This window comes from Strongylocentrotus purpuratus, unplaced genomic scaffold (genome assembly GCF_000002235.5).
Source record: "Strongylocentrotus purpuratus isolate Spur 01 unplaced genomic scaffold, Spur_5.0 spur5_scaffold_12, whole genome shotgun sequence".
NCBI lineage: Eukaryota > Metazoa > Echinodermata > Echinoidea > Camarodonta > Strongylocentrotidae > Strongylocentrotus > Strongylocentrotus purpuratus.
This window is the reverse complement of record NW_022145597.1, coordinates 3,539,198-3,553,610: the sequence shown is the minus strand read 5'-3', so window position 1 is coordinate 3,553,610 and position 14,413 is coordinate 3,539,198. Positions and strand designations below refer to the sequence as shown.

At 35.7% G+C, this 14,413-nt stretch overlaps 1 protein-coding gene across 1 annotated transcript; it reads left to right on the top strand.

Moving 5' to 3' along the window:
- Positions 1 to 124: 124 nt before the first annotated feature.
- On the top strand, positions 125 to 14,061 carry LOC587741 (ragulator complex protein LAMTOR4 homolog). The gene is made up of 4 exons (XM_030981619.1): positions 125 to 308; positions 10,598 to 10,681; positions 11,496 to 11,613; positions 12,402 to 14,061. The coding sequence occupies exons 1-4, from the start codon at positions 306 to 308 to the stop codon at positions 12,497 to 12,499; spliced, it is 303 nt and encodes a 100-aa protein (XP_030837479.1). The 5' UTR covers positions 125 to 305; the 3' UTR covers positions 12,500 to 14,061.
- Positions 14,062 to 14,413: the final 352 nt, after the last annotated feature.

Here is a 14,413-nt window from a genome sequence, read left to right as displayed (position 1 = left end):
ATGTTAACTTATAATTTATAAAAAATATAAATACTGCATCTTATTTTTATTTTTGAAAAATACTATAATGGTTTAAAAAATATATTAATATGATGACCATAAATGAAGATAACAGTGACTTTGCCTAATCAGTCACCTGACCGAACTTGTGATGTTTATCATTTATTAGGGAAGGATCAGCACATGAAAACTGCAGATTTAGAATTGACTTTGCGACATTTACCCCAACATCATATAGTTGTATCTATTTCCAATATAATCTGATATATTTTGCTCAATATAAAGTACGGACAAGGCACTTAAATATGGTAAGAAAATTGAACTTGACTTAGAACGGTCCCATTTGCTTGATATTATGTTGGTGGAGAATACTTTTCCACTCACTCTCACTTTATCGTTTTCTAGTAGACTCTAGGATCTATTTGTACTTTTTTTCCGGGAATATTATTCATTCAGTGCACAATATATTATATTTTTGGCGCTAGTGTAGCAAGGTATCCAAAATATAGCCTACTAAAACAGACCTCAAATTTTAGACCCCAAGGGCCCGTTCCTACAAACCGTCATAAGTCTAACTTCTTGACTAAATCAGCGTTAGTGAACAACTTGTCCGCTACGTGTTTCACCAAGCCCTCTTTGCCTAGATCAACGACAACATCCTGACTAAGGAGTTATGACACCTCTGACACCGTCGTATCTCTGTCATAACTATTTAGTCGATGGGCAGCGCCATCACATGTCATTTATTGTGTAGACTATGGCTGGCAAAAAAGGACAATAAATCCTCCAACTATGATTTTCTACACATTCACTTAAACAGTGAATTATCGTTTTTTGTATTTGATAATCTCATGAAAATATGCCATGTTTGTATTTAAGGATTTTCCCACTTAAATAAACTGATTATACGCCTTTATTTCCACATTGTAAACTCATCGAAGGGATATGTATTTTGCCACGGCAGGCAAGCCATAGTTTGAAGTGTATTCTTTAGTTTTCAGACCCATATTAATTTCGAGATGAATTTTATTTTCAATTATGCAAAGTGAATGGTTTAAACATATGTTTTAACATTTGAAATATTGAAGTTTTGTAATTTTTATATTGTACTGACGCCAAAAACATTGAACACAAATTTCATTACATCGTATTTTTTCAAAGAATAATATAAGGGTGTATTTTTATAAACTATCAAATGAAAATATTCGGGGGGTGCCCATCTCAACAACAAAACTGATTCACTGGTCATGTAATGAAAAACTCACAATTATATTTTACAAGTACTTCAATTGTTTAATCTACACAAATTTGGAAGTATATTGGATCTCTTATTTCTTGGTATCATTTTTAATCTTTTTTATTACTAATTCATTTAAATAATTGCATTTTCCCTAATATTAATTTTGTAATAATCTGGTGGTATTGCGACTAAGGCTAATTCTCGGCTCCTCTTCTCGCCGATAATATCGATCTCACGAGATACTAGCTAGTAAGCTCTTCGTGAAACGGTTTAGGAAGATCACAGACATCTCCGTAGTTGGCGGATAAAGTTATGACTGTCTTGTCGTTGGTTTCTAGGAACGAGCCCCAAATTTCGTGTTTATCATTATCTCTAGGGTTAGGGTTAGGGTTAGGTTAGGGTTAGGGTTAGGGTTAGAGTTAGGGTTAGGGTTAGGGCTAGGGTTAGGGTTAGGGTTAGGGTTAGGGTAATGATGACCACAAAATTTGGGGTCTGAAATTTGGGGTCTGTTTTAGTAGGCTATATTTTGGATACCTTGCTACACTAGCGCCATATTTTTTATAAATGAGTAATATCTTCCGACTAATTAGAGTAGAATCTAGACTAAAGGAGGGAGTTTTCGGCGGTCAGTCGGATGCATGGTTGGTAAAATCCCTTTAAAAAAAATGTCTAGACTCTAAATAGCATATCACATATCACACACACATAGACCTACCTCTCTCTCTGTTGTTGTCCCTCCGCTTTTCAGAGATCAGCGAGTTTATCACATTCAAAGTAGTAGGCTGCTGTAAATATGCAATAAAATCCTTAGTTGGAGGGTATTGAGTGCAGGCGATGGGCATGAAAAGATAGTGTCAAGTGAAGTGTCATCTTTAAAATAGAATTTGACAGTGTAGGGAAGGGACAGATCATATGGCAAGAGAAGAGAATAGCGTAAGTCAGATGGGAGGGGTCCAGGCTGTTGAGCAATGGTGTATTTGGTTCAAAACATGACAGAGTCACTGAAGAACCACCTTTGCAATGGAAAATGTATCCTTAAATATCACATTTTAGCAATGTAATCGGCGGTCCCGCTACCGGAACTGAAAGATCAAGTAATTAGAGCTGTATTTCATACCTTGGAAGTAGGCATAAAGTTATACAAAACTTATTTGCCCCTCGGTGTCTGCTAGTGGGTTACTCTTGAATTTGGCGTTGTGCAGTTACGGATGAACATGGACAGTTGAATAGTTCATCAGGATTAAACTTGTCCTTCTTCAGTGACCAGTACTTGTCAAGATTTGATTTGAAAGAATTGAGTGATGGACTTTCTGCTACATATGATGGGAGACCATTCCATTCGTTTACTACTCTCTGTGAAAAAGAGCTCTGCCTCAATTTAGATTTTACATGTTTCTTTTGTAGTTTAAACTGGTGACCTCTTGTTACTGTGACAGTGGTACGATGAAAGAAATTAGTTGACTGGAGGTCGTCGATTCCATGCATTATCTTATAGACCTGTAGCATGTCACTTCTATGACGTCTGTATGATAATGAAGGCAATTTTAGTTGCTCTAGCCTTAACTTGTACTGAAGACTTCTGAGAGGTTGAAGGAGTTTAGTTGCACGGCGTTGAACTTTTTCCACTTTGAGAATATGTTTCTTCTTATTAGGGTGCCACACGGGAGAGCAGTATTCTAGTGCTGGTCTCACAATTGACTTATATAACTGTGTGAGTCCCTTGTTGTCCATAGTTGAAAAAGTACGCTTGATGATACCCAGTTTCCGGTTTGCAGCATTGCAAGCAGTGTCAATGTGATTAGAAAAGGACATTTTATCATCGAATATTACTCCCAGATCCTTTTCATGATGAACTGCAGGTAATGGCTTGTTAACATCATTCATCGTGTAGTCACACAAGGGATTACTTCTTCCATAGTGGATGACTTTGCATTTCTCAATGTTGAAAGGGAGTTGCCATGTTCTAGACCATACAAGAAGGTTGTTTAGTTCCGATTGAAGAGTCTTTCCGTCGTCGATGTTAGCTATTGAAGAGTACAGCTTGGTATCATCTGCAAAGAGCTTAACTTTACATTCATTAGACTGAATAACGTCTGGCAGGTCATTCATGTAGATTAGGAAAAGGGTGGGCCCTAACACACTCCCCTGCGGTACGCCACTCATAACGTTAGATTCCGTGGATGTAATTCTGTTAACCATCACTTGTTGAGATCTTCCACTTAAAAAGGACTGGATCCAGTTCAACAGATTACCTGAGATACCGTACGACTCTATTTTCCGTAGCAACCTTTGATGTGGGACAGTGTCAAATGCTTTACTGTAGTCGAGATATATACAATCAATACTTCTTCCACTATCAAGCTCCTTGTACCAAGCTTCAGATACATCGAGTAGTTGTGTGACGCAAGATCTGCCTTTCCTAAAACCATATTGATTATCTGTGTACAGTTCATGCCTATCCATATGGTCAACTATCACATCTCTGATGAAAGATTCCATCATCTTGCACAAGGTACTGGTTAAGCTCACAGGACGGTAATTACTTGGTTTCCTCTTATCACCCTTTTTGTATATAGGTGTAATATAGGCTTCCTTCCAACATGCTGGGACTTGACCTTTTGACATCGACAAATTGAACAATTCGGTGAGAGGTTTAGCAATATAATCCCCAAGTTCCTTCAGAATACGGTTATGTACATTGTCAGGTCCAGGGGATTTGGTCTGATTGAGCTTCTTAATTGCTTCTCTGACAGCAGATTCTGTAAATTCAACGTTGTCCAGGGGTGTAACATTTCTTCTTGGATCACAGCTAGGAATATTGGCTAAATCTTCTCTCGTAAATACAGAGACAAAAAAATTGTTCAAGGTATTAGCTTTTTCAGTGTCTGTCTCTGCATAGCCGCCGTCAGGTTTCGCCAGTGACCCGATTGAAGATTTTGTCTTTGTTTTGCTTTTCACATATTTCCAAAAACATTTTGGATTGGTTTTCAGATCTGAAGTTAGTTTCTTTTCAAAAGATTTCTTTGCATCAGTAACTGATCTGGTGACCTCGTTCCTAATCTTCTTGAACTTATCTCTGTCTTGTTGGCTTCTTGTTTTCTGGAAATGATTCCAGGCTTTATGTTTGTCACAAATTACTTTTCTAACAGCAGCATTCATCCATAATGGTCTATCCTTTGCTCTCGATTTGAATTTAGGCACAAAACTATTTGTTACTTCATTGATCCGTTCCACAATAGCGTTGCAAGTACAGTTTAGCACATCATCTGTATGGGTCACATGTATATCAAACACCTCATTTTCATAGACAAATTTTCTCATTCCTTCAAAATCTCCCTTGAAGAATGCATAGTGTTCCAGGTTGGTGGTTTTACAAGCCATGTTCGACACCAATACTTTGAATTCGAGGACTAGATGGTCGCTCTTGCCTATTGGAGAAGAGGTAACCAATGATTCAATCATGTCTTCTTGGTTAGTAATAATAAGATCCAAAACATTCGATATTTGTCCTTCTCTCATTCTAGTTGGTTCAGTTACTAGTTGTGACATATATAAATCTTGCAGCGTATCTACAAACTCATAAGAAAAACATGTATCTGGCCCAGTTGCTGAAGGGATATTCCAGTTTATACGTGGAAGGTTGAAGTCTCCCATTATAACAAGTCTGTTGTGATGCAGATGATCTATTTCTTCAAGGAGTTGCAGTAAAGCATGATCGTTATCGTTGTTGCTGTTTGGACTTCTGTAAATACATCCTACTAGTAGTTCTTCAGATCCGTCACTAATTAAACACCAAACATGTTCTTCAAAGTCAATACCATCCACAGCAAAATATCGAGACTTTAAGTTTTTCTTGCAATATATCGCTACTCCTCTGTGACTTTTGGATGGTAGATAGAGGTCATATCCCTTCAACTGAAGTTCAGCTTCATCAACTGGAAGAAGACAATGTTTTGGATATATTTCACACAGTGCTAAAACATCAGGATTTGCAACACTCAGTCTTGCCTCTAACTCATTTCTCTTATTAAGAAGAGAATCCACATTACTATAAATAAAAGACAGATCATCGATTCTTTCAAGCATTTTTCAGATTTAGAGCATGATTTTGTGTGAATCGCAAGCTCAAAAGTATCTCATCACATGTATTAAATCAATGCAGCCAGTTAGTGCACACATGATTTGCAGACGTTTCATATTTTTGATCGGTGCGTTGGCGATGCAAGAAACGGATTCAACGATGATTTTCTTAAGGTATTTTACATTGACTTTGTACAGAGACTTTCACATTATGAGCAATAAATCCTTGGGAAGACGAACAACCCATAAAAGGGAATCCATTTTTCCCATCGCCAGCGGCTGGTTCGTTAACTTGAAACCTGCAGAGCGCCAATGAAAAAAAACGTCCACGAAAATGCAGACGATCCTTATGTTTGGGGACGCATTTTGTCTGCGTTTATGAGGATATCCTCTTTTATGAGGACAATCCTCATTCTCGGACCAGCGCCCCTGCTGGTTAATAGAGATCTTATATTATCTTATATTATCAATATTATATGGTATGTGCGCGCCTGGAACGGCTGACACGAAATTATTGGTGCTCTCGGATTCGAGTGTTTTTACATACATTGTATATATTTTGACTTTTAGACTTATTCAGTCTGCATGATCAGCTTTTTGATTGAGCCTTTCTGAATCATCAGGACAATTTCTACGTAATGTCACGGGCTGTTTGGTGAGAACTAATAACTTTCAGATTTTATGTCTTGTACCTTCACGTTCACTACACGATACATGGAGAATCGCCATTTTGCGTACCCTACACGTGTAGCGCTAATGCCCATTCATGCGTGGTCAAACTGTACGAACGAGGAGACCGGAGTAACATAGCCTCATGAATACGGCAATTGTATTGACTTTACGTGTACTGGGTTGGCGCGCAATCCGTATTGATGACTGATTTAATAAAGATCATGGTCACGCCAAGTTTTATATCAGTTTGTTTACTTGGAACCATGAAAGATGAAGTTAAAAGACTTAATGATTTTGTGCTTGCTGCTGTGTAATGTGTACCACCCATATAATTACTGGTACAACAATTTTCGGAACACTCTGTTTTTGAGAAACGTAACCCTACCACTATTTGAAATAAACTCGCCTATTCACGACTTCAATGATGGTTATGTTCATGGCATTGGAACCAAACTTTTCCACCATAAATTCGTCGGAAGACGGATTCAATATTATAACAACTCGATATCAACTTTTCGTAGTGAACTTCTACGATGTGGAGACGTTGAGAGCAACCCTGGACCTCGACTCAACGGCAACATCAATGAAAATGGACAAATATCTCAAATCCGTAGATATCCCATCTCATCTTTACATGAGATAAGGACAACATGTACACGCACCAAACTACCTCCTGCTACGTGGGACATCATCAAACACCTGGGCATCAATAGCAAACCTGCTCCCCACCGAGGTAAGAGAGGAGGCAATCATTCACGAAATCGGAAACAAATTCCTGTCCTTGTTCGACAACGAATTACTAAACGAACTAGTAATAGGCATATCCAACAAGATAGAAACAAATGCCTTATTACAATACATATTGAGAAAACTTCTACACATCAGAATAGGAAACAGAAGTATGATCTACCCTCTGTCCTTTTATTGAATGCTAGATCATTACAAAACAAGTTTGATGATATGTCAGTTGTTGCTGATATCAATAATGCTGACTTAATTGCAATTACAGAGACTTGGTTCAACGAAAATACCCCTCTGCAGCTTTTTTCATTGTCAAATTACAATCTATTCTTCAAATCCCGAAAGGATCGTGTTGGTGGCGGCGTCGCGCTCTACGGTAAACAACGACTCCACTGCAAACAACTCCCAGTACAAGTTCCTGACGGCCTAGAGGTCCTGTGGATCCAGATGAGACCACCAAAATTACCACGCCAAGTATCATCTATTATAATCTGTGTGATCTACTTCCCACCCAGGGACCCGCTCTCACCGGATTATATCGATCACATTACTTCTACCATTGATGAACTACTAATTCGATATCCTGGAGCCGGAATATCCATAATTGGTGATTTTAATGACCTCGATATTGAGCCCTTTCTACAAGATCAACGATTTAAGCAAGTTGTACAGCAACCAACAAGAGGAGAAAATATTTTAGATATGATTATTACAAATTATTCATTATTATATCACTCACCTGAGATTTTATGTCCAATAGCTAATAGTGACCACAACTGTGTTTTGTGGCAACCACGTTTTCCTCAAGCTAACCGTTCAAATAAAATACGCAAAAAAAATGTTCGACCTTTGACGGATAGTGGTCGAAGGGTTTTTGGATCTTGGATAACCCAACATTCCTGGGAAGAAGTTCTCCAAGCAACCGGCGTCAATGATAAGTTGACAATTTTACTAAGTACAGTTCAGGAACATCTTGATGACAGCCTCCCAGTACGTGAGATTCGTTTCCATGAGGACGATAAACCTTGGATGACATCAGATATTAAGTCAACAATCCAAAACCGACAAAGAGCATGGTGCCAAGACAATAAACCACTGTGGCGTCATTTTAAGAACAAAGTTGCTAAAGCAATACCATTAGCTAAAAGTCATTACCATAATACCAGGATAACCAATTTAAAGAGAGATGATCCTGCTGGTTGGCATAATAAAATAAAAATTCTCACTCAAGGCAGAAAAGAACAGACTGCTGTAGACATTCCTGGAATTGACTCTAGTAATCCAAACTGCTATACTGAAACTGCTAACAAAATTAATGAACATTTTATATCTATTGCTGAAGATTTGCCTCATCTTGATAGCTCATTCTTACCTGCATACTTACCATCACCTGTAAAATGTCCTTTCATTGAATGTCAACAAGTTTATAAGTTGCTTAGTAAAATAAATTTACAAAAATCTAGTATAACGGGAGATTTACCAGTAAGAATTCTTCGTGAATTTTCTTATGAACTGTGTGTACCATTGGCCGATATTCTTAATGTGTCTTTTGAAACTTGTATTATTCCTAACTCTTGGAAACATGCACAAATTGTTCCTATACCTAAGAAAAATACACCCACAATTACAGATCTTAGACCGATAGCTTTAACAAGCCACTTTGCTAAAATTTGTGAATCCTTTATTGTTAAGTGGCTACTGGAAGATATTGAAGGAAAAATTGATATACATCAATATGGAAATCGACCAATGGTATCAACTTGTCATTATCTGATTAAATTGCTACACCAATTGTATGAAAATGCTGATTCACCCAAGTCTATATCTACATTAGTTTTAACTGATCTGTCTAAGGCTTTCGATCGAATAGACCACAACATTTTAATTAGAAAATTAATTGACTTGGGCGTCAGGCCCTGTGTAATTTCGTTAGTTGTTAACTTTTTACAAAATAGGACCCAATGTGTGAAATATAGAGGTACAATTTCTGACTCACAATTGATTCATACTGGTGTTCCCCAAGGAACTAAATTAGGCCCTGTACTATTTTTGATAATGATAAAAGATGCTTGTAAAGATGAAATTATATCATATTATAAGTATGTTGATGATCTTACACTTGTTGAAAGTAGGAAATGTACCCAAATTTCAAGAATACAAGAATCTCTTAATAACTTTCAACAATGGACTAGTGTAAATAATATGAAATTAAATGCAGCCAAATGTCATGCCATGGTTATTACTTTTATGAAACGACCACTAGTGTTTGAAAATTTACTTATTGGGAATGTTGAATTAGATATAGTGAAATTTGCTAAAATTCTTGGGGTCATTGTACAAAGTAATCTCAAATGGGACTTACATATCAAAGATACAATGTTAAGGTGTAATAGAAAATTGTATATGCTCCGTAGATTGAAATCATTTAATTTTCCTCGCAATGACCTTTTAACTATATACATGGGATACATAAGACCAGTACTTGATTATTGTGTCCCTGTTTTTAATGGAAATATTACTCAAGAGCAAATATTAAATTTAGAATGAATTCAAAAGAGAGTCCTTAGAATAATATTGGGAGGTGACTATATAACATATGTCAATGCTCTTTCATTGTGTAACTTGATCACACTTGAAACAAGAAGAAAACAACTTTGTGAACATTTTGTAATATCTTTAGAAAAACACCCTGTTTTTAATGATTGGTTACCGGTTAAAAGAGAAAATAGATACAATTTGAGAAACTCAAACAAATATGACACTTTTAAATGTAAAACGCAAAGATTTCAAAATAGTGCTCTTCCTTACCTTGTTCGCATTTTAAACAATATATAGTTTATTTTGTTATGATTATTTTCTTCTCCTATGTACAATTGTGTATTTGCTGGTTGTATATGCATGGGCATTCTCTGGGTGATGGGCGCCCTTTCCTTGTTGGTGGGATCTAATCTTAATTTATTGGGGGGAGGGGGTTGTTTTGATTAATTATTTTTTTGAAGGGGAAGGGGCCCACCTCCTGGACATGTGTGCCCATCACCACGAGAATGCCCACTGCCACTCATCACTTTTTAAACTTTTTAAACTTTTAACATCTACTATTGGTTTGTAACGTGCACTTTGCTATTTTGTTTGTATGTATCTATTTTCAATTATTTATTTTGTATATCTTTAAATGTAACAAATGTAACAAATGTGCAATTCAGCCCTTGACTGCGAATCATTTGATTAATAAACTCTTTTTGAACTTGAACTTGAACTTGAATTATCACCCTAATTATTTATATATTTCATATATCTGTTTATGTTTAAGTAACTCCAGTATTTTGTAATATTATGACAAATTATGTATATGCTATTGTTCTGTTATTTCTTATGCATTGAATGAACAATAATATAACTTTCAAAAAACAAAAAAATAAGCCATAGCCATAGGAGCATTAATGATATACAACAGTGTAGTCTAGATCTATACTCGCTGTGAATGTGAGTAAAATATGACCGTCAATATGCACTATGGCGGATGTTCTTCAGAGGGTTACTCTGTAGGTAGGGCACTGCAGTGGAATAAATTCTTTACATTTACTTTTGGGTCCCCCCCCCTAAAATTCACTATTTTGACTGGGACTAATAATGAAATTTGAACTGTGATGACTCATAATAATTTTTAAACTGGTAAACTAAAAGGGCATATGTGGAAACTGTTTTTTGGGTGATTTTGTTGTGCCTTGGTACAATAATGTACATGTCTTATTTTTTGACAATTTTTACATAAGACCAAGGAAAGACTTAAACTTTAGAAATAATTTTTTTGAATACTAATTTTCACCCTAAACTAATTTGTTTTGTGTATTAAACATTTTTCAGAGTGGGCCAGGACCTCATAATCTGGACAAAGTACCAAACCAGGAGGGATACTTGATCCTCAACGATAGTGGAGCAGTCATGGCTGTAAGAATCTTCACTCCCTCTCTCCCTCTCTCTCTCTCTTTTTTCTCTCTCTCTTTTTCTCTCTCTTTTTCTCTTTCTCTCTTTCTCTCTCTCTCTTTTACTCTCTTTTACTCTCTTTATCTCTCTCTCTCTTGTTCTCTCTCTCTCTTTCTTTCTCTCTCTCTCTCCCCCTTTCTCTCTCTCTCTCTCTCTCTCTCTCTCACTGTATCTCTGGCTCTGTCTCTGCATCTGCATATCTGTTTCTGCCTCGGTCACAGTCTCCTGTTTTATCTCTGCATGATTGCCTCTGCCTCTGTCACGATCCCCATCTCTCTTCCTTTTTCTTTCTGCCTTTTCCCCATCTCTCTCACTTTCATCTATTTTTTCTGTGACTGTGAGCAGTGGCGGGGGTCAGAGCCATGCCGGCTCCTGAAAACCTGCCGTTTTTATACTTTTGGTCCAATTAAGAATCGGATCAGAAGTTGAATTTGTGAAGGCCAGCAAAACAAATTTGTATGTTTCAAAATGGAAGTATGTAGGAGGAATTGATTTAAAAAGCTTATTTAAAATCATTTTTAATGATGAATTGCATTGTTACCATGACCATGGATTAAAGCAAAAAAAGGAAAGAAAAAATAAATAGAATAGAAGTAAATGTACAAAAAAGATGTTTCAGGGAAGAAAAAAAATTAGAAAGACATTAAAAACTTAAAAACAAGAAAAGTGACAGAGAATCGAAGTAAATTTTTAAGGTAATGCCTTCTTCTACCATATATTAAGTGAATTAAAAGCAAAGTTACAATGAGTGTGATCTTTTTGTTTTTCTATCTGCCAGTCATCCGGGGACCTGGAGAATGATGAAGCTACTGCTGCTATCATCATGAAGATGATAAGACTGGCGTCTAAAGTTAACATAACACCAGACAACTCACAATCCTTCAAGAGGCTCTCAGGTACGTAGAGTAAATTACAGTCATGTAGAGTTAGCATTCTTCAGGATTATGTTCTCCTAATTTTTTTAAAGATTTTTATTTAAATCAAGTTCGCATTAAACCAAATTCACATATCCTCTCAGCTTTGTGATGAAAAAACAATCTATTGCTGCATATAAAGCAATTGATTTACAAACATGTTGGGAGATTTCTTTCAATTCATGGTATTCTCTTGGTACTGAACAGGTCCTCTTCTAAAGTGAATGTCACTATGATCTTTATGATAATTTATATCTCTTATCTGCATGTCTCTACTTAAACTATTCTGAGGCTCATCTTTATTTGAGCCCATCTTTAGTCAAGCTCGGAAAAGAAAACCTTTCTATGTTTTTCAAATATTTGAAACTAAGCAACTTCTGATGAAAAAGATAAAAGACAAAAAGATGTTTTAAAAATCTTGTCTTTTATCCAGCTTATCTCTTATCTATAAATAAATATGGGGGCGAGAGTAACTTTTGAATGACATTATCCTAGTTGCATAGTTGGAGATGTGGAAATATTAAGATCAAAGATGTAAATAGTTATGCAAGCCTATTTTCCTTCACCATTGTACTCACTTACAACTAAAGACTGCTTGTCTTTTCACTTGTTACTAAAAACATACAGGCTCTATCTGTTTAAATATTACTGTTAGCTGCAAGCTGAACATATGTATTTACAAATGATTGTTTGGTATGTGATATATTTATTTAAAAATTTTAAAAAAAATTGTTGGATTGTATTTCTTCCTCTTTCTTTCTTTGCTGCAGTTATTTTTGATGACTTCTTGTACATAGCAACAATATCAAGTGACAAAGTTTACATCAGCAAAAGGAAGAACATCCCCAAAGAACCAGTTATGGCATGATGGTATGATGCCAAACAAATTGCTATGGTAACAGTTTGCAAGTAAAGTTTGGAGGAGGGGATACAAACAAAGGCATATAAAGGACTATGATGGTATCCCCTTTACAACATATATTTATGTAATCCCTTCTGTGCCACAATATCTTGTTGTCATGAATAAACTTACAAGTATATTAGATTTACTTTAAATGGTTTATTTCAATTATCAATTTGGCATAGAATGTTTTCCATGGACAGGTTTCTGTGTCTGTTCCTGGAAGAAGGAAAGGTATAATTTTCTTATCATTTAAAGCTTGAATTCTTGGACAAGATTTGCCATTTTAAAGGAGGAGTAAAGATGTTCATGTAAGAGTTGTCTGGATTACATTATACTTCCAGAAAAAGTAATATTAATACAGAATAGATATAATACTGGATGATATTATTGTTTGTTTAAGCAACTCTTTGCTTAATTTATATAAATACTGCTCAGCCGGGGCTAGAAGAATATCCCATGAATTGATCCTAAGCATTTTTTCTCTAACAGAATCATTCTGCCCATGGTACGTGTAATGTAATTACGATGTTAATCTTTTTTCTTATTTTTTTTCTTTTTTTCTTCTCCTTTTTTCTTTCTTTATATGTTGAATTTTATACAATTTTATAAAAGAAAACAAAATGAGAAGTTTAGTGACACTTGGTGCAATAAGTACACTTTGCTTTGGGTATATTTCTATCCTGTTTGTAAATTATTTTTTCCCCGTAATTGTAGTGTTATGTGTTGCTTGAAAAAAAGAGCACTATAAAGATTGGATTAGTTTAATATAGATCTTTTATTTTGAAAATGTGAATACATGTATAATCAATTGCAAAGGGAAATAAAGATGCATTCTATACAGTCATCGTCATGTTTACTTAAATGTACATGCATTATTTACATTTGGAACCAATAGCATTGATTTTACAAGAAGTAAGAATTTAATGTGGAAGAAAATGTGCAGTGATGGTTATGATCAAATAAAATTGTTTTTTTTCTCAAAAAAACATGATTCATCCCTTTAATTCTACTAGTAATGACTTATGTGTAGATTAGCAGACATTCCAAATATATACATGAATTGTGCCTTGTGTTATCAAATAAAGATCTTTGATTTAGAATTTAAATCCTTTAAATACTAACTGCCAAGTAACCATTACATGTATATCAGCTAATATAAATGGATATATGAAGAAATGATTGGTTCACTGAAATCAAGGAACGGCTGTGAATAAAGGCACACAAAGCATCTCATCTTATACTTGTTTAGCTTCTTTTTAATTAGCTGAAACCTATGTATACACATTTGACAGACATAAACTTGAACTCTATTGACCATGATCTTGCTGTTATTGGGGGTAAATTTATGTATGAAATTGTTAGACCATGGAAATATGTGGTATGAACAATTTTTTTGTTGGTCTTTGTATTGTAGGATGTGGAGAGTGAAATACAATGTAGTGTACTAGCATATAAGATTTGGAAAATTGTATTTGAGATTTATTATCGCGCAAGTACATGTATTAAAGTTTTGTATAAATACTCAAGCTGATTGTTCTCTCATTTTTCTATTACACTAAAGTATTTATTCACCTTGTAAGTCCATAACTTGTCCCCTCCCCCTCAATACGAGTTCCTGTAGTCTTTTCATGTGAACTCTCGGATCATGTTTGGTCCGTATATTAAACCCAATCCTGGCTCTAAGATCATAAACGAGAGGAAAACTTAAGCGCGGCGCACACTACACAATCCGACTGCAACCCAAAACTCTGCGACTGTGAGCCTTATCGGGTCGTAGTCGCAGGACATACATGTAGAACACCTCTGCTATTGCACTAAAATCTTGTAGCCGATTGTTGTTGTGTTTATTGCATAAATGCCTATGTATAGAACAACCAT

Coding starts and splice junctions, on each gene's coding strand:
- LOC587741 (XM_030981619.1), top strand. Junction 10,682..11,495: donor ATAGTGGAGCAGTCATGGCT/GTAAGAATCTTC, acceptor TCTATCTGCCAG/TCATCCGGGGACCTGGAGAA. Junction 11,614..12,401: donor ATCCTTCAAGAGGCTCTCAG/GTACGTAGAGTA, acceptor TCTTTGCTGCAG/TTATTTTTGATGACTTCTTG.